The following is a 20,094-nucleotide window of genomic DNA, read 5'->3' on the forward strand; positions in this document are numbered from 1 at the left end:
TAGAAAGAGACAACAGGCAGAGGATGGGATTAGCCAAATTACTGAATTGCCTGAAAATATACTGATGAGGCTGGGCATGGTAGCCATGCCTGTGATCTTCAGTGAGGCCAAAGCAGCAGGATCACAAGTTTTGAGGCCAGCTTGGGCAACTTAGACCCTGTCTCAAACTAAAAAATAAAAAAAGGGTTGGGGATGTAGTTCAGTGGTACAGTGTCTCTGGGTTCAATCCCTAGTACAAAAAAGAAAGAAAAAAAGAAAGATATCAATGACTAAGGGGTCTCAAATTAAGGTGCTAAAGGCAATACTTGGTGCATACTGGTGACTTCAGGGCCCCTTGAAGGCCCATGATGTGTTTATGTGTGTGGCTGGACTACTTCCTGGGGTTCTCTGGAGCTAATATTGAAGGTCTTGAACAGTCTTCTAGAGCTGGGCAATTAAGATTTTGTTATATTCACTTTAAATGGAACTCTATTTTTTTCCAAAGGAAGGATGGGATGAGGGGGTCTGGGAGAAGAATGCTGTCAGCCATGGCTGAGATTCCACTGCTGGGAGACATCTGCTTTAATGAGGAAGCCCAGCCCTGCCTGGAAGTGAAAGTGAGGCAACAGGAGTTAACAATGACACTCTCCTCAGCTTCTACTACCAATGCTTAACATACAAACCTAACAAGGTGTCACAGGGAAGGAGCAACTGTCTCTGGGAGGGTGTGGCTCATAGGCTAACACTAAAAACTCTGCTTCTGACTGTGAGGGACACAGGAGGCGGAGGCAGTGGCACGAAGAGCGCCAGGTGAAGGGCATGCTCTTGGTGGTTCAGGGTTTCTGAGGACATGTGTGGCTCTTGATGTGTGCTGACTTCCCCCAGGAGTCGCTCGATCCTCCAACGGCAGCAGGGCACACTTCTGAGTTGGTCTCCACTCACACTGCCCTCCCCAGTCAGGTGCAGAGGCTCCCCCGACCGCACGGCCTCGTGGCACTTACAGAGTGCTGACCTAAGTGAGGCCAGAGCTCCGCGTGGCATCAAGCAACTATGGACAACCTCCTTCTGAAACGAAGAGCTTCCACACTTCATTTAGACGTCCTAAGAGGCAATCCTAGATTTAACATGGGCAAAATTCAGGTCCCTATTTCCCACTGAACTATTCTTCCTCCAAGATTTCCTGTCCCAAGAAATGGCACCAAGTTACCCAGTGACACACCTGGTCTGCAGAGGCCAGAACAGGCTCCTGCCTACCTCTCCAGTTTCACTACCCTCTTCCCTCACCTACCTCTGCCTTTCTTTGTCCCTCAAATCCACGAAGCTAGGTCCTTCCCCACAGCCTGTACACCATTTGTTCCCTCAGCCTCAAGGGCTCTCTGATCCCCAGGCTGGTTCTTTCTGCTACTCCCACCTTGGCTTCTCAAAACTTTACTTGGTCCCCCATCTAAGGCAGCCGCCTGATCACTTGGTCACATTGCCTTATTTTACTTACTATACTGATTTGTTCTGGGTACACAGGAGATGCCAACTAGACACTGAGTGAATGAACTGAAAGCAGGTGGAGCAGGGTTGAAAGATGGGACTGGTTGGCCATTCTTGAGTTTTAGAAAGATCTTGTTGGTACAGAGGGTGGACTAAAGAGGACAAAGGGTGGGGAGACCAATTAAGATACTACTCTGATGAGAAAGATGATGGATTGAACCAGGAGGGTAGCAGAGAAGAAGAGAGAGATTTGTGTTATTTAGGAACTAAAATCATTATTGTAGTGTCTGCATGGATGAGAGGAATAGGGGAAAGAGAGGAATTAGATGGCCCAAGACTTCTGGGTGGGACGGGGGCAAGGCAGGGGACACTCAGGTCTGTGCATTCTGGAATAGCTCCACGCAAGACCTCTTCTCCCCTCCTCCCAAGTCCAAGGGAGGCTGTTTTCTAGATGGACCGTGTGTAACCACTACCACCAGCACTAAGAGGACCCAAGAGGCAGAATGCAACTCATAAACAATGAGACCTCACACAGATGCCTCTATAACAAAGGCAGGACTTGTGGCAGTGGCCCCTGGCATTCTGTGCCTCACAAAGGACCATAAGGGTAAGGAATTCAGATCACCACTGGCTGTCTATCTCTCATGCATTATTTTCTCTGAAACTACAAATAATGCGTGCACACACACACACATGCAATTTATTTACGTGTATATTTAGTTATATATAGTTATAGGTAAAGTCATGGTCTCAATAACAAAACACCTTAATATATCTATATAAATGTCTCTAGTCTAGCTTAGATCAACAATCATCTAAGTGCTGTGAGGCTGTGGTCCCTGATGTTGCAGGGTCTGTGTAAGCACCAAGAAGTGCACCCGACCTGAGATAGGGCAGGTGCCCTGCCCAGAGTCTTGACAGGCTGGAACCTTTCACTGTCAGTGACTTGGAGGGTGGAGCAATGAGAGTGTCACGGCAGCACGAGCTGCCTGAGGAGAACCACGTGCAGGGAGCTGGCTTTGAATTCAATGTGTTTTTTGTGAATAAAAGTGGACTCAAAGCCAGTGTGGTGGAACACACCTGTACTCCCAGTGACTTGGGAGGCTTGGCAGGACAATGGCAAGTCCAAGGTCAGCCTTAGCGACTTAGCAAAACTGTGTTTCAAAATGAAAAATAAAAGGATCTGTGAATGTAGCTCAGTGGTAAAACATCCCTTGGTTCCATCCCAGTACTGACCCCCTACCCCCACCAAAAGTGGATCTAAATGCCCCAGGAAGCTGTCTGGGTGTGACTCTTGAGCCAGCAGACATGTCAGTTTGAGAGGCTGACCTTTCAAACATTCATCAAACCTCTACTTCAATAGGGAACTTGACCTAGAAATCAGCAAAGAGAATCATCTGCTGCTTATTCAAATTAACTATTACCCTATTAAGCCAATTTTAAGTAATTTTTGTATAAAGAAACAAAGTAACTCACAAACCAGGGGTCTTCACCTAACATCTGTCTGAATCAAGAGATTTACACCTCATGGACAGTTTTCAAAGTCTGGAACTATCTGGTACCTCCACAGAGCCAGTCATAATGAACATGCCTGAGACTTGTTAAATGGAACAGCATTTTACTAAAGACCCTTCCACAAGCTGCTAAGTAAAACAACCTGAATTTGCTCTTTTGTTGTCCTTGGTCTTGTGCCTCTGCCCATGTGGCAGTTCTTCAGTTTTGTTTTCATAAGGCACATTTCTTGACAACAGTATGTTGCCAACATTCTCAAATTAAGTGTTGGTTCTTAAGCACACACAGCTGACATCACTCTGCTGAACCTGGCTCACTGGGACAGGGTCACACAAGCCTGGATTACCTCTTCATTTTTATTTTTACCTAATAAGGTTAATGACAGGAACACACCTCTACTAAAACAACATGGGAGCACGTCAATCCAAGGCTGATGCCAGCCCATAATAATTTATTTCCTTTAAAGCCACCTCAATGAAAAGCCTTCTATTGTTTGGTGCCCACCATAGGGACTACCTGACCTCCAGCAAATTGAGTTTTATATCTTACAGTCTGTCATTGTCTACAGATGAAAACTTTAAGAACTCTACTGATGCCCATTTAGGGGGCACTCCTAAACAGGAGTTCAACTCATCTAAACTTTCCAGTAAGTTATTTAGACTAAGAAAAATGTGTGCTGAAAAATAAACTGAGGAATAGTAAAATTCCAAATTAATAATCAATGAACCTAAAACACAAAATAGGGAACAATACCAATATCACTAATAGAATAAATAAAATTATAAGGAAGAAATTAAGAGTTTCAAAAGATCTAACACCATTTAGGCAATATTAGAATGCAGGGTCAACACACTGTGTGGATGATCATACCCTGGCATGACCCATTTTTAGTCAAACTTTGAGATAATGCCTTTCAAAAACTACAACAATCTTTATACATTTTGGCCAAGCAGTTCAAAACCCAGAACTTTTTCCTCAAATAAAGTTCCACATATAAAAACTTTTATTGCTGCACAAAAAGTAATAAATTAACTGGAAATAACCTTGGTGTCTAATGTTCAGGAATCATTAGATAAATGACTTCATACTCACATTAAATAAGACAAAAACCTCCCACAGGATATAAAAATTAAAATTATAAAATTAAAGTGAAAAGATCATACACAGATGTGCATCTCCTGTCTAATAACAGGTTTGCTGGGTCTTGATCCTGGACAAGTTCCTCCGTGAATCTCAGTTTTCTCATATGGAGAGTAGTAAGACCCACCCTCAGACGGCTGCTTTGAGGTTTAAATGTGATTATTCATATGTAGAGCTTAGAAAGCAACCAACACACTTCAGCAGTCATTGACACATCATTATTCTATCTTATAAAATAACAAGCACAAGGACAAAATCAGGAAGAGGCCAACATGCTGAGTTATCAGGATTGTGACTTTTTTTCACCAACAGTTCCATTAGTTTATAATATGAATAATACTGTCATTTACCTTCATGTAAATAATATGTAATTCTTTTATGAATGTTATTTCATCTTTTCGCAACCCAGGAGAAGGACTGGGAACCCTGAGCACCACTGATGTGCTAGGTGCCTCATCCAGACACGGAGGCCAGGTTGTTGTTTCTTCTCTTTTGCCTCTGTCCACGCCCCCACCCGGTGTCTACTGCCACTTCCTGTGAGGACAGCTGCCCTAGGCCCTCGGGATAAGTGTTCGACAATGGCAACAATCTCCACCTTCAGAACCCATTCAATTACCTCAATTCAACACACAAAAATCTTAAAAAGCTTTCCGGAACTCTGAGAAATGGGTGCTACTGTGCATAGCATAGTTTTTTTAGGTCCATAAAACCAATGTTTCACATCAGTTCTTTCTCAACACAATCAAATGCAATCTTGATTTCCCACCATGCTCTTGTATCTTGGGGAAATTATTTAAAAAACAAAACCAGCAAATTGCCCCTCTGTTCCCCTCTTCCAATTGTAGTTGAGGCAATTATTTTTATTATTTTTGGTACCAAGGATTGAACCCAGGGGCACTTAACCAATGGGTCACGTTCCCCTGCACTTTATTATATTTTATTTCACTAAGTTGCTGAGACTGGTTTTGAACTCTCAATCCTCCTGCCTGCCTCAGTCTCCTGAGCCACTGGGATTACAGGCATGTACCATGGTGCCCAGCTTAGGCAATTATTATAATGATAAATTCTTTATTATCTTCTCAGGATTGTCTATGTGGGATTTTTTTTTAAACATGACACAGACCTCATGATTTTCAATTTCCCCACTTTATTCAACTTGGATTTAAAAATTTACTAGTTTTACATCTATTTGAAAAGCTAAGTAGAACTCAGTCCTTATTAAAAATCAAGAACCACTGAATTAGAGCCTAATTGTAACTGACCTGAACATGCATATTAGGCCAAACTGACTCCATAACTATTTCCTTCTGTCTAGTACATATAAGCTGCAAACCTGTTTCTTCCTCTTCTCCCTCAATCTCGTTCATTCCTGGTGTACTGACCGCCTACTCCTTGATTATGGAGCTATACCCTTGGCAGTTTCATCCCTAACCTCCCCACTTTCTCTGCCTACTACGTCTAATCACTGTTAAGATTCAAATGACTCTGAATCCTAAAACATTTCTGGGGTCTGTCCCCTTCTTCTGATTCCCTTTTCCACCATATACTCATATACTCAGCCCCTCTACAAATTAATCCCACAGTCTCTCAAATGGTCTCCTTGCAACTCTTGTCTCCCCACTTCTTTCCTGAATTTCCTTGATGAAACACAACCCTGATCATGTGATCTACATGCTTAGAAATTGATAGTGATTCTGCACTGCTTCTAAGTTAAAAGCCAAATCCTGAAAATACAGTCCCACCACAGTTCACGTATTTTCTATATAGTAACTGATTTGGGGGAAGAGGAAGAGATGAAATGCAATAGGGAAGTATTTGCCATGAACATACCACACAAACACAGAATTCTTAATTATTTTGGATCTCCCTTATAGTGCTGATGAGTTAAAAAAGTTTACTTCAGCCAGGTGTAATGGCACATACCTATAATTCTAGTGACTTGGGAGGCTGAGGTGGGAGGATCCCAACTTGGAGGCCAGCCTCAGCAACTTAGCAATGACCTAAGAAACTTAGCAACTTATTTCAAAATAAAAAATAAAAAGGACTGGGTATGTACCTCAGTGGAAAATACCCCTGCATTCAATCCCCAGTCTCCCCATACCAAAAAATGTTTATTTTTAAAACAACTTTAATACCAGGTAGACTCTTTGCTTTGACTGTAGGTAGGAACTATAAAAAATGTACCAACTCACAGAATATTAATGCCTTTTTTTTTTACTTTTTGTAATGCAAGGGATGGAACCCAGGGCCTGGTACATGCTAGGTAAGTGCTCTATCACTGAGCTATCCCCTCGGTTCTTAATGCTTTTACTTAATATGTAAGACCAAAGACTATTCCCTTCCTTTTGCCTCCTTTCCTTTGAAGAATATAATTGCTGAGAGTTCCAATGTAGGCTGATGTGATTTCATAAGACAGATTAATATTGCACCTGAAATACCATAACCCTGCTCCCACAAAACACTTGAGTTTCCATCAAGAATAAAAGTGAGGAGAAAAACATTTATTTCATATGCAAGACAATTTTCCTACAACAGAGTGAGCTCTGGACACTCCTGGGAAGATCTGCCACGTGTGCTAGCAGGAAGGCTAACTGAGATACAGCCTACTGAAGGAATGTACCACCCAGACACCTTTAAAACAGACACCTGAGGACAGACCACCAGCCACAGTCAGCACCTCCTTTAAGCCACCTCAACTGTTGAAATGTGCCAAACACACTTCTCTAAGCAGTTTCCAAAAAGTTTTTTTATTTTTTTTTAGGTACTGGGGGACCAAACCCAGGGTTTCGCATATGCTAGACACGCACCCTACTGAGCTAAACCCCAGTCCCTAAAAAGTGACATTCAATGCCTGGGGCAACCATCTTTATAGTAGACGCTATAAATTTTCATATTTTGTAGATGAGGTGTGTGAAACAATGGTTAAGAGACTTGAGTACGTGACCCAGGAAGGAGAGAGCAAGTACCGGGCCTCAGAGGAAACAGAGCAATGGCTCTCACCTAGGCCTCCTCACTACACAGCTCCCCAGCAGAACGGCAGATGCCAGAAGGCGCAGCGCAACCTGTGGGGGAGTGTAATAACTTCCCGCGTCGGGGAAAGTAGCAGGATGCGGTGCAGGTGCAGGCCTCAGCTGGATGAGGAGGAGGGACCTCTGTTTCCTGTACTGGATAAAGGAGGCTGTACCTCCCAGGAGATTCCCGTTGGTGGGCAGAACCCGCATGGTGCAAGGCAATGCTTGCTGCAGGAATCACAGAAATCTTCCTACACAAGGCTCAAGAGCCCTGAGTGCCACATGCCAGTCAGGGTGCCCAGGTCTTCTGCTGACTCACCCAGAAGTTCCCTGGAAGGGAACTGTTGAAATAAAATGAACGTATATTTTTTCATACTATTTGATCATGTTAGCTCTTTTAATGGTATTGAGAACTAGTTTAACATCCTGGGGATGAACTATTTGGCCTGATGTATAGTGATGTGTTTACTGTGACTTGTTTATCAATATTCTTGCTTATGGACCCTTAGCATTTTCAAGGAACACACTACTCCTTACAAGTTTTACTTTAAAATCAGTTGTAATTCTCACCCATCATCCTCCCATAGGTTAAAAAAATTCAAGAAAAAGACTGAAGGAAAATGAATAGTCCTTTGATTTGTCATGATACGTTCTCGAAGGTAATACATGCAATACAATTCAAAACTGCAATCTTCACTTTAAATTCCTTAGAATTTAGAAAAAACAAAATTGTGAAAGAAAAGTAACCCTTTTCCCGTAAGTCCAGTATCAATGCTATCATGTAGCAATATAAAGAGATCCCACACAGTGTTAAGGAAAAAGGTAAAGATATAATTACACGAATAATTACACGACTTGCTGCTGTACCCTGAAAGTTACGGGGAAAACAGTGAACAGGCTGTGCCTTCCCTTGGAGAACGTGTTAGGCAGACCAGCCAGGACAGAAGTATGGACTGAGATAACCCAAAGCAAGTGGCTGCCAGGGAAAAAGTGCAGAGCAGGAACAATCACCGCAGTTGGGTGTGTAGGGGGAGGTTAGGGGCAGAGACCAGGATTTGAAGGCAAGGGGGCTTCAGCAGAACTAGGCTGGTGGTAGCTGTCTTGCCAGGCTTTGGGACATACCAACCTTAAGAAGCACATAGATAGGAATTCAGAGAACATGTAGGATTAATGGCTTTACCTTACAGTGAATTAGGAAGCTGACTTTCTGACTTGGCTGATTATGGTCTTTCAAATAGTTTCATTTTCATAAAGAAGTCTATTATTAAAATTTTTATATTTGTCAAACTTTTTTATATTTATAATTTTTGAATTATATTTTAAAACTTACAAATTGAAAGTAAATTAAGGAGGGATGTTGGCCTGTTACGGGAGGGGGGAGGTAGCATATCATCCATTATTTAAACTCACATTAAAAATAAACCTTAAAGCTGGGCATAGTAGCGCTGTAATCCTAGTGACTCAGGAAGCTGAGGCAGAAGGACCACCAAGTTAAAAGTCAGCCTCAGCAGATTAGTGAGACTGTGACTCAAAAAAACTTTTGGGGCTTGGGATGTGGCTCAGTGGTTGAGTGTCCCTGGATTCAATGGATTCAATCCCAGGTACCCCTGCCCCTCCCAAAAAAATCTTTAGATAGTCTTCAATATACTGATTCAAAAAATTTTTTAAAAATTAACTTAAACCCAGTTTTTTACATATCCTGTAGGATTAAAAAGAGATTAAAAATTCCTCCAGGGAGCTGGTAAGAACATATTTGGGAAAGGGAGGGAAAAAGGGCAGGTGGCTCCCCCATCTGTGGTCAAGGCTGACGTGCGCAGCCTCAAGGGATCCATGGCCAGCAGATCCAGGTCTCCACTACAAACCTCTCGACACACTGCACCATCTTAAACAGGGTTTGTACTTATCAAGTCATAAATACCCCTGTTTAGGGTCAACTACTTCCATAACATCCTTCACATCAGAGGTCATTGTGGGGTCACACATATATTTTTACCAAGACAGACAGAGGTCAAAGGTGGACGGAAGCAAAGGGAACAGTGCCAAAATAAGTGGACTCAATGCTCACAGCTAGGAAGGGAAGGGGAGTGAAGGTCATTTTGAGACAGGAATGCTCTGGTTTTTGGCAATTTTCAGTCTAGTGTGACACAGGGAGAGGAACTACTCTGAGGACTTTGTATTAGTTGGTTACAATATCATGCTTGTCAAAACACCAGATAAATACACAGGCCAAAGTGGATCTCTAATGGAATGTATGTGGCCTTATCTTTTATGATGGGATTGAGAACATGCTCATTAAGCAAGACCAGTATTGAATGCATCTGCTAAAGCCTACGATAAAACTAGACTCAAAGTGACCTTGACAAACTGAAACATCATTTATTAAAGAACAGGCAAATCAGGTAATTTTATATTAAGAAAAAGAGAATAAAAGATAAATAAAAGAATCTTGTAGTCACAGTGAAACATCAGCTCAAAGAGTCAAAGAGCATAACTTATAAACCACTTTTTAAAATCGATACATCTCAGAGCTACACTAACTGTACACTATACTAAGCCTCTAAGTTGTCTTTTACTCTGGGGTAATGGAACACTATTCCCTCCCTTCCTATCTCACTACTTGCAAGAATAAAACAGATGTACAAGTATTTTGAAAAATTAAGTTCCAAAAATAAAGTTAGTACTCTATTCTCAAAGAGAGATTTAAAATAAACAGAAGGGGATCGATGGAAGAGAAAGGAAATATGCTTACAGCTGCAGCATGAGACTTACAACTGGTCAAGTGTTAGTGGTATTACAGAAGAGCCCAGAACCTATGTCCAAAGTCTCTATTCTTCAGAAGCATGTGGTTAAAATTACTTTATTCTTGGGGGGTGAGGGTGGGTACTGAGGATTGAACCCAGGACCTTGGGCATGAGTATTCTACCCCTGAGCTATAACCCTAGTCCTTTTTATTTTTTACTGTAAGATAGTCTCACTAAGTTGCCCAGACTGGCCTTGAACATGTGATCCTCCTGCCTCAGCCTCCCAAATAGCTGGGATTAGAGGCATGTATCACCATGCCCAGCTAAAATGACCTGTTTTTATTTGGTTGGCTTTAAATGAAGCCTCCCAGCATTTTGTCCCTTGGAGAGCATAGTTAACTGGAAGCACTTCCAAAACAGTTGAGACTACAACTGATGTTTTAAAAAGCAAAATATACTTTTAGTGTTTGCTACCTAAAGTACTCTGTCTTTTGAACCATTTGGTCACTGAAAGCTGGGGGTGAGGGTAAGAAAGATCATATTTGGTACATTTGTTCGAATTATAACATTTCAGATTTTATTTGGGGATCAAATCCGACAAGCAGTAGACTAATCACTTTTTGAAGAGATGGACTGCTGATTGGCCATCTTAAGGGGCAGGTTGGTTTTTCAACATGCTTTCAAGGAAGAAACTGTGACTTAGGTGGGGATGCATCAGGCACCTTGTACTTCCTATAAACTAGATGTGGCTGGAGATATGAGATCTAGGAATTTGCTGGATAGTATTTAGCCTATTACTTGTCACCAATTATTACTAGAGAATGCTCAAAAGTTTACACAAAAAATTACCAAGAGATGTTAACAATATTAAGTACTGAAATAAAACAACCTGCCGATGGTCACATACCCTCCCAAAACAACAAAATAACAAATCCACCCAAATACCATAATTTTCAGAAAAATACTGGCCAGTAGGCCATCAACTTGGGCATGACAATAATGAATTACTAAGTGCTCAAGTTTGACCTTTTAAAAAATTCTGTACCTTAGGTTCTTAAATTCTTACATCCTTTTGTGATCTTGCATTTTAAAATGTTTTCGTGTCTAAACTTACTAGAGGAGGTAGACCTATTTCAAACTTGATGTTTTAGAGTGACATTAATAATGGAGAGAGCAAAAAGGGGGAGAAAAAAGTTCACAGAGGAGCTCAAGCAGGAAAGCTCCCACATGATTGAATTAGAAGGCTCTCATTTCAAATGTATATATTACATATTCCACATTAAAAATCTTTACGTGTGGTGCTGGGGATCAAACCCGGGCCCCAACATACAAGGCTGGCAATCTACCACTACATACTTCTCACTCTCCCAGTGCTTCCTTCTTATTAGACACTGTTACGAATTCTACAGACAATTCAAAGATAAAATCAAGTGTTGTTGGGGGAGAGGCTACTATGAGGTGTCCAAGACAACTATGATCCTGCCTGATAAAATCCTTCTTAACTGTGACTGAAATTCATTTATATATGTCAACTAACAAAAATACAGTAGTCTGGACTGGTTTATAGCTCAGTGGCTGGGGATATAGCTCAGTTTTGGTGGTGCTTGCCTCGCATTCCCAAGACCCTGGGTTCAATCCCCAGCCCCACAAAACAAAAGAATACAAAACATAAAAACAAACACACAAAAACAACCAAAACCAAAAACAAAACCCCAGTAGTCTGAAAATAGTGTGCGTCTGGGGTTAAACTTCTAAGACATGAAGAATGGGAGAAGTGGTATTGAAGTTCTGGAAGTTGGAAACAGGGTAGATGAGAGTAAGTGATCTGGTGGTCTGAAAAGAAGCAAACAATACTACACAATGAAGTAGTTGCTAGAAGGCTGGCCTCCCCTCCCTATGGCACAGAGCCTGGGAAGGCTGAGGTCCTCGGTAAAAGGGTGGGGTGGGGCTGGAAAAGGTAACGTTTGCTGAGCTTGTAAGAGGAATTAGCTTCCTGCCTCAACCTGACTTAACAGAGGGGAATGGGGTGCACTGAAGACAAAGGGGGTGCCAGTGTCTGCACAATGAAGGACGAGATCACCCATACCCACACCTACCACCCCTTCCACCTGGCTCATAGGTTACTGGCACCTAGGGTGATGTCTCTGCATAGGAAATCTCAAGATTCTTCTCTGGGCAAACTGACCTCAGAAAACAGACAGATGCTGACTAGCTACCTACAGGGAGGACCACAGGCCAACAAGCCTTGTCCATACTGAAACCCGGAATGTCAAACAATTACTTTTTAGCATCTCTTTCTCTCCTAAAACTATAAATACAAGGTCAAGGATAACAGGCATTTGAAGAACTCTAACAAGAAACAGGAAATAGAAAACAAAACAACAAGATTTAAAGAAAAGTTTTAAAAAGTTAGTACAACCATAAACGAAGCTGATTATGTTTGAAAAATCAGTACATTCAGAGAAGAAAAGGCTCTTCAAAGTATCAGAAACAAAAATAAGTACATGAAAGATTAGATGATAAAGTTGACGAAAGCATGGAGAAATTAAAACAAGATGACAAAGAGATGGAATACAACACAGAGAAGTGGCCAGAGAAGCAATCCAGGAAGGACAGATAATTCCTTATCAACAGGAATTATGGAAAGAGAACAGAGAAACCAGAAGGAAATCATGAAAGAAGAAATAACAAAGGATACATTCTCCTGAACTGAAAGATGTGACTGTACAGGTGGAGTGGTCTCTGGAGCCAGAGTGATGAATTAAGGGAACCTGCTCAAGGCCTCTTGCTCCAGACCTAAGAACATTTCAGAAGAGAAGGACAGAGTGGTACCATCCTTTCAGCTGCAACACTGGCGGCCAGAGGACAAGTCAGAAGCAATGAATCCAAGAGGAAAATCACTACAAATCCAGAATTTCATACCCAGCCAATTCCCAATTAAGCATGAAGGTGGAATAAAGGAATGTCCAGACAGACAAAATGGCAACATACACTCCAGAACATTTCTCAGGAAACTACTAGAGAATGATATAGCCCCTTAAGGGAAGGCCTATTTTAAGAAAGAGGCAGACATGGCACAGGAGACAGGAATCAGAAGCAGAATGAGCCACCCCAGGGTAACATTTAGGAAACAGGACTGAAAAATAAATAACCTGCCTGGAAAATGTGGATTAGAAGGATGTGGCTTAAGAAAATACAAAGCAAATGAAACTAGGAATTAAACCTAGAGCAGTAAAACAGTTTAGAAGAAATATAATCATAATATACTGTGTAATGCAAATAACAAAAAAGGAAAGTTTGAATTTAAAAAAATCAACAAAAAAAGCAGTAAGAGTTACTATTCAAAAAACAAGAAACTAGCACCTTCTGAAACCTACACTGTTCAAAGTGGATGTCTCCTGGAAGCAGGAGTCGGAGCTGAAGGTAAAACAGGGTCCCTAGCTTCTAAGACACTTTATAGCCTCTGGCATGACTTTGTAGACATGCGTTACTAATGAAAATAAAAGGTAAAACCAATCTTCTAAACTACTAACTCCTTTGTCCATCATTTGGGGCTTAGCAGCTTGTGATATGTAAGAATAAAGACCAAGGTTGAAGAAATGGAACCTGAGTGAAGTAATAAAAACCCAAGCTGGTAAGGAATTTTTCCTACTCACCATCTCTCTGGCTATTTCCAGCGCTTCCTGCAGGCCATAGAGCCTGCCACAGACCAGGTAGATTCCATTGGCCCAGAGAATACAACCCTCGTGGACCCAAAATTCGTTGCTGTCAAGAGGTAGTTCAGGGATTTGTAACTCCAGCTCAGGGCCACCTTCTGAAGTGGTGGGCATGGAGGGCTTTGTGTCCAAAACAGTCTTTTCACTGCTGCCCTCAGTGGCTGCTTTTTTACAAGGGAGCCCCCTGGACAGGGACCGAGGGCCTCCGCCACAGTCTTCTGAGCGGTGGCGCCGCTTGAACCTGGGGTGCGCAGCCAGGCTCCTCTGCTCCTTCTGCTGCTGCTGCTCCTCCTCCTCCTCAGTGTCCGTCTTGGAGCCATTGGAAGCGCTTTTGTGCCGTACCTTGACTTTGCTCTGCATTTCTGTGGCCCTCTTGGGAGGTGGATTCTTCGGGAGAGTGGCTGCATAATCTTGGGGATAAAAGGGTCCAAAGAGGTCACCCATGTTCCGGTAACTGGCCCACTTGCCACACAGACAGCAAACCAGGTGCCCCATAACAGAAGACTCTGTCACCACAGGCCCCTGCAGCATAAAGGATGAAGCTGGGAGCACCTTGCTTTCAGTGCTGCTGGGGGGAGGGGTCAGGGACCTCTGACCTTTTCGACCCCTCACCAATTTGGTCTGTTCCTCTTCTTCAGCATTGATGATTGTACAAACGGCTCCAAGTTCACACTTATTTACTACATGGATGTAAGGAAAGAAAGACTTGTTCTTGGCATCTGTTTTATCCAGTGGCTGGGTGGCATACTTGAGCTTGATCTCAGGTTCTTGGGGCTCTACGATGGGAACTGCTTGTTTGGTTTTCCGCTTCCTTGGCTGGGCTCCAGGCTTCCTTCTCTCCCTCCTTTGCCTCTGCTTTTTTGGCTTTGGCTCTCCATCTGCAGAACCTTCTGGTATCTGAGGGGGTTGGGGTGGTGGAGGCGGTGGCTGCTGCTGTTTCTTTTGCTTATTCACACTACCTATGGGTCTCCCCTTCTTCTTTCCTGATGGGAAATATCCCTTTGGGGGGAAACTCTCTTGTTTGGGTGAAATCGTCACTGTGTCGTTCTCTTTCTCTTCAGCCTTGGGATTTGCCTCCGGGGCCAATATGCCCACTGAAGCTACATTCTTTGAGTCAGGAAAGAGTAAAGGTGCTGCCCCACCCAGGGAACCATCTGGTCTCCCTTGGTTACTGCCAGGCTTCTGTGATGTTGCCGCTGTCATGGCACCTGGGGGTTCCTTTCCGGCAGGAACTGTTTCTGGATGTGTTTCTGCCTTTACTTTGTCGTCCCCACTGCCATGCCACTCTTCTGAAGACCTCGGAAGAGGTTTTTCAACGTTCAACTCCTGGTTGGTTGGACCGACTAGATCAGACACCACCTCACCTTTTCTCTTCTCCAGCTCAGCTTCTTGAGCAGCCACAGTCCCACCCTCTGGAGGACCACTCTTCAGAGACAGTATGTCATCCAGTGTGACCGTGTCTCCTCCAGCTTCTGCACTGTTTGCAGAAGCACTCCGCCTAATATTTGGGGACGTGATCTTCTGAACTATAGCTTCTAATTTCAGTCCCCGTCCCTTCCGTGGGGGTAGTATTTTGGTCTTAGCAGGGCTTGTAAGGGTAACAGCAGGACAGTTTCTACTATCTGGGCTTGGAAGGTCCTTGGAGGAATCTCTCTTAGGGATAGACTTGATGTCCTGACTGTGAGAAAGGTGGGCGTAGGAATTGAAGGCTTTATCTGCGCCTTCTTTTGATGGGTGAAGGAGGCGCCCTTTATCATCGGAGCTACTGTTCTTTACATCTTGTGACTGCCTCTTACTGGGGATGGGAGAGATAAAAGAACGGACACGCCTCCGCATGATTAAGGGGTTTTGCGATGAATGATCCTCTTGACCTGGGAGCCTCAGCATTACATTACTAGGCTTGGATGACTGTGTAGATTCAGCTAGTCCGTGTCCATCAGTCTCATGGGGTGGCCCATACCTTTTTTGATTAGACATTCCTGGAGGACCACTGCTCTTGGCGGGAGAAGTCTGCCGAGAAAGATCCCAACAAGATTCTTGTTGCAATTTCTGGGAGCTGTGCTTCAATTCCATGCCCTTGTTAGGCAGGCCATCACTAGACATGAGGCAGCGCCCAGCTTCCTGAGCGTTGGGATCATGGTAAGTCCCCACGGGTGGGCCGTACATCATACCATCTTTGTCGTTTTTCAGAGGGCTCCGGACACGGTCAAGAAACTGCTGCTGCCGTGGGCTCTTCCGTGGCCCCTCCTGCCTGTGCTGTGCTGCAGCAATCACTCCCTGAGCAGAACTGCTGCTCCAGTCTTTATACTCCTCTTGCTGCTGCTGGTACATCTGTCTCTTATAATGGAGCTGGGAATTCAAACCTGCGTTGGGGTCCCCGTAAGCATGAGCCCGAGTGTTTGTGTGATAGGCAGAGGCCAGGCTTTCTGAGTTGGGAGAAAAGGGAGCATGCAAACTCCTGTTGGCCCTCTCTGAAAAGGTCATGTGTGGGTTCATGTGATGAGGGTCTCCCCCTGGGCCTCTGCTTCTTCCAGGAGACATTTTCAATTTTTCAGCAAAATCATGATACTGGGAAGGAGACCGACCCCTCATGGCCTCCCGACTACCAACTCTGCCAGGTACCCGCCGCATTGGTGTGGGTCTGCTGTCTTGAGGGCCATAGTCTGAAAGGGAATCATGGGCCGCTGCTCCAGGGCTGGCATTGCCACGGTATGACTCATGCTTGATGCTAGTGGGATGGCAGTGGTCTCCAGATTTCTTGTTGTTGAAACTAGCTTGGGACTTGGATTGTTCAAAGTCTTCCTCTTTTATTTGCCCACTCTGGGATTTTAGCTTTGTTTCCATGGATACCAACCCACCTGGAAGAATGACTGACTGACTTAAACTTGGGTTGAGACGTTCATTCCTCCCAATTCTGGTGTCAGCACCCATGTGTCCTAATGAGTGAGCGCCTGGGTCCCTGACGATCTGTCTTAGTGGAGAAATATCACAGATCACTGATCTCCTTTCAGAGAGGGATCCCCCAGGCTCATGGGCTGATGATGGAGGCTCTATTTCAAATTTTCTGGGAATTGGATAGTCAGCCAAATTGATCTGTTTCATTTCAGGAGCAGTGCTGCTTGATTTCCTTTCCCACGGGCCCCAGTGGGGGTTTTCTAACAGGGATCCAATGCTTTTGTTCAGAAGGCCCCTGCTGGCTAATTCATTGGTTTGACTAACTAAGACGTTGGGCCTTGTGGTTCCTTCTAGGCCACCAGCCATGCCCTGATGCTCCTGAGCACTCCTGGAGTATCTCCTGTCCGGGTGATGGTGGTAACCCTGAAGCACTTCCTGCAGGAGGCTAGGGAACTTCTCGTTTCTACCCTTTCGTTCCCCATGGCCAGTGAAATCCCCCTTTTCTTGCCCTGTAGGATACTGAGGAAAGCCACTAACATTTCGTGGCACCGCTGACCCAAAGCTCTCTTTGTAACTATAGCGCAAGCTTCCAGGAGACTTGCTGGGCTCAGTCCTGCCTGTGAAACTGGGACCCACTGCAGAGTGGCTGCTCTGGCCATTTCCCTCTCCATTGTGGTTGGAGCTATTATCGCCATTCTTGTTTCCTTTGTTCCCTCCTCCTGGAGGCTCTGGCTGTGTAAGTGATGTGTGACTAGCTTCCTTTGCCCCACTGTTGCTAGGTGGCCTCTGAGTGGCTGCAGGATCATCCTCTTGGGAGCCTTTATCTTGTCCACCAGGCTTTTCTACCCGACCTGTCATGGCCTCCCTGGAGACAATTACTCCAACTGTCTTCTCATTGACTTTTGGGTTCCCCTCAGATGACAGTGGTGTGTCTTTAGCTCCTGGTGAGGTGGTCTCTTCTCTAGCTGCAGGACTGGCAGTGAGTCTGGGGGGTTCATTCTGAGCACTCTGTGTTGGTGAGGAGCCAGCTTTCTCTGAAGCTCCACCCTTGTATGTGGTGTCGGAGCTGGTACTCTGGCCACTCAGCTGCCTCACTCTCTCACCTTGATCCTCTGAACTGCTAGAGCAGCCTCCATCCAATGACTCCGCCATAGGGGATTTCAGTTGTTCTTCGGGTTGTGAGGAGCCTTCTGAGTTTGTGCAACTATCTGCTTTCTTAGATGATGAGGAGGGCCTCTTGGAGGTCTTCTTCTGAGGTGTCAGGGCATCAGAAAGTAACATGTGCTGGACAGTATTAGGAAGATTGGCCACCTGAGTACTCAGGGCACTCAAACTACTCAACCCAGGATCCGTCAGCCGCTTTTCTGGCACCCCTTCCATCCCAAACCCTTTGAAGCCTGAAGCGTGAGAATTAGGACTGGGCATCATAGATGGGGTTGGACTGAGCTGAGGCATTAACTGTAAAATTCGGTTTCTGGAACCCATGGGCACATTGCCTTGCCCACACTGGAGATTCTCCCCACTTTGCATGAGAGGAGATGGGGTGGAACTACAGCTTGGAGACTGGACAACAGAGGCAGCTGGAGAAGGGTTGGAGATGGGGCTGAAGTTCTGGTGAAACTGCATGGGGGACCGCACGGGAACCTCAGGCTGGTTGTACTGCCCCACCTGGCTTTGCAGGGGCAGTTTGGTGGCAGCATTGGTGTACTGCATCACATGCTGAGGTGGATGCTGTGGTTGCTGCTGCTGCTGCTGCTGCTGTTGTTGCTGCTGCTGCTGCTGCTGCTGCTGTTGCTGTTGCTGCTGTGGTGGTGGCTGTGGCTGCTGCTGCCCCTGCTGGGCCCCTTGTGGAATCTTTGCCTGTTCAAAATTTTTCATAGATTGAGGCTGATAGCTGTAGTTTGATTGTGTTCCATAAGCCTGTGCATTAGAACCCACGTTGTGCCCTTCATACTGGGATCCAGCATTCACACTGTAGCTGCCATCATAGCTCTGTCCAGACTGGCTGAAACGCTGTGGTGAAGGGAAGGAGGAGGACGAGGAGGAGGAAGCAGCAGAAGACTGGTAGTGTTGCCCAAACTGACCCACTCTTAACTGGTATCCAGCAGCAGAGGATGGCAGAGTTGAGGGCCGCTGCATTGGCTGTAGGTGGGATGAGCTGGAGGCTGGTTGGCCAGTGGCTTGTGGCAGAGGCTGATGGGACTGGTAAAGCTGTTGTCTCAACTGCTGTACTTGTTGCTGCTGCTGCTGGCTGGAAGCCTGCTGTTGGTACTGAGCACTCCCAGGAGAGAAAGGCCCCGTGTAATCCTGCTGATAATGAGACACACTACCAAGGGCAGAGTGCTGTGCTTGAAATTGGCCCACATGACCTTCACTCCCATACTGATTGCCAAAGCTGCTCCCCTGGGGGGGTCCATAGCTCTGCACTGGCCCAGAAGGCCTTCGCTGAGGCGGCTGTGGGGTTCCTGTCGCCACGGGGTCTTTGTTGCCTGCCATGTAGTAAAAATCTCCAGCCTCTTTCCTGAAACCCTGGTAGCCTTGATGGCCAGAGGTCTCACTAGCCATCGCTGCAGCAGCCGCTGTTCCTCGTCGTCCCCCACCACTGCCTCCACTACCACCACTACCACCACCGGCACCCCCAAAATTCTGGAACATCTGGGCCTGACGAGGGCTGAACTCTTCTATCCGGGATGAGCCGTGTACCTCCTGTGGGTAGCTCTGCTGGTTTCCGTGGTAACTGCTTTGCTCCCGGAAGGACTGCATACTGTTCAGCAGCACAGCAGCAGGCCAACAGCCCTCCTGGAAATGAAAAGAAAGTAAGACATGAGACCACACGTCTCCTCGATTCCAACAAAACCCACCTAAAACAATTTGGATGCCCAAACAAAGTTGGCTGGTTTGAATCTCACGTCCTTTTTTCTTCACCTATCCATTTCTGATAATGCACACAAGCAGAGGAATGGTCTAAAGAATGAAGCAGAGTTTGTGGTAGAATGAAAGAAATACTCTATGTATATACAAAGTCAATATAGTTTTTAAAGAATTTCATTATTAGATAAATGAGCCCTCAAAAGTCTACTGGATTAAACAGGGGGCTATGTTATTTATTACTGTTAATGAAAAACAATTTTTAAATGAGTCTTCCAGAGGTGAGGGAAGGGAATCTTCTAGTTATGGTGGGGGAGGGGTAAGACAAGCCACTCATTTCTTTGCTTTAATGTATTAGTCTGACCACTGTGAGACTCAAATAATGATAGGCAGTCACTCCACCGGCTGCTTATTCCCACCCCTGCCTAAGAATTGGCCTGAGAAGTAAGCCAGTTCCCCGCATCCAAGTGTACGTTATTGCAAACTCACTGTAACTACCAACTACCTGTGATGGCCCCAGGACATTCAATCCTTATCACTGTATGGATTCCCTACCAATGACTTCAGGGTCAACCCTTTCTTGACACCTCACTGTGTCCAATGTACCCCTTCTCAACCACCACAACTTCCAGGTACAAAGGGGTGGCTTAAGCCAGATAGGAGCAGTGACTATTCTTTCAGACTCCCTTTTGGAGGTCTGCAAGAAGTTCCAGCACATTTTAATCCCCACCTGGCTTTTCATTTGCCAAA

General features: G+C 44.8%; 1 protein-coding gene across 3 annotated transcripts in view; it reads right to left on the reverse strand.

The window, feature by feature from the left end:
• The window catches only part of Tcf20 (transcription factor 20), a 90,526-nt gene that overhangs the window by 29,283 nt on the left and 41,149 nt on the right, over nt 1-20,094 (reverse strand). For all 3 annotated transcript variants that reach the window (XM_047549168.1, XM_047549167.1, XM_047549165.1), the window contains exon 2: nt 13,522-19,275. In XM_047549168.1, coding sequence (XP_047405124.1) covers nt 13,522-19,239 — 5,718 coding nt within the window. In that variant the 5' untranslated portion in view covers nt 19,240-19,275. The remainder of the gene's footprint in view (nt 1-13,521; nt 19,276-20,094) is intronic.

Source organism: Sciurus carolinensis, chromosome 4, assembly GCF_902686445.1.
Source record: "Sciurus carolinensis chromosome 4, mSciCar1.2, whole genome shotgun sequence".
Lineage (NCBI taxonomy): Eukaryota > Metazoa > Chordata > Mammalia > Rodentia > Sciuridae > Sciurus > Sciurus carolinensis.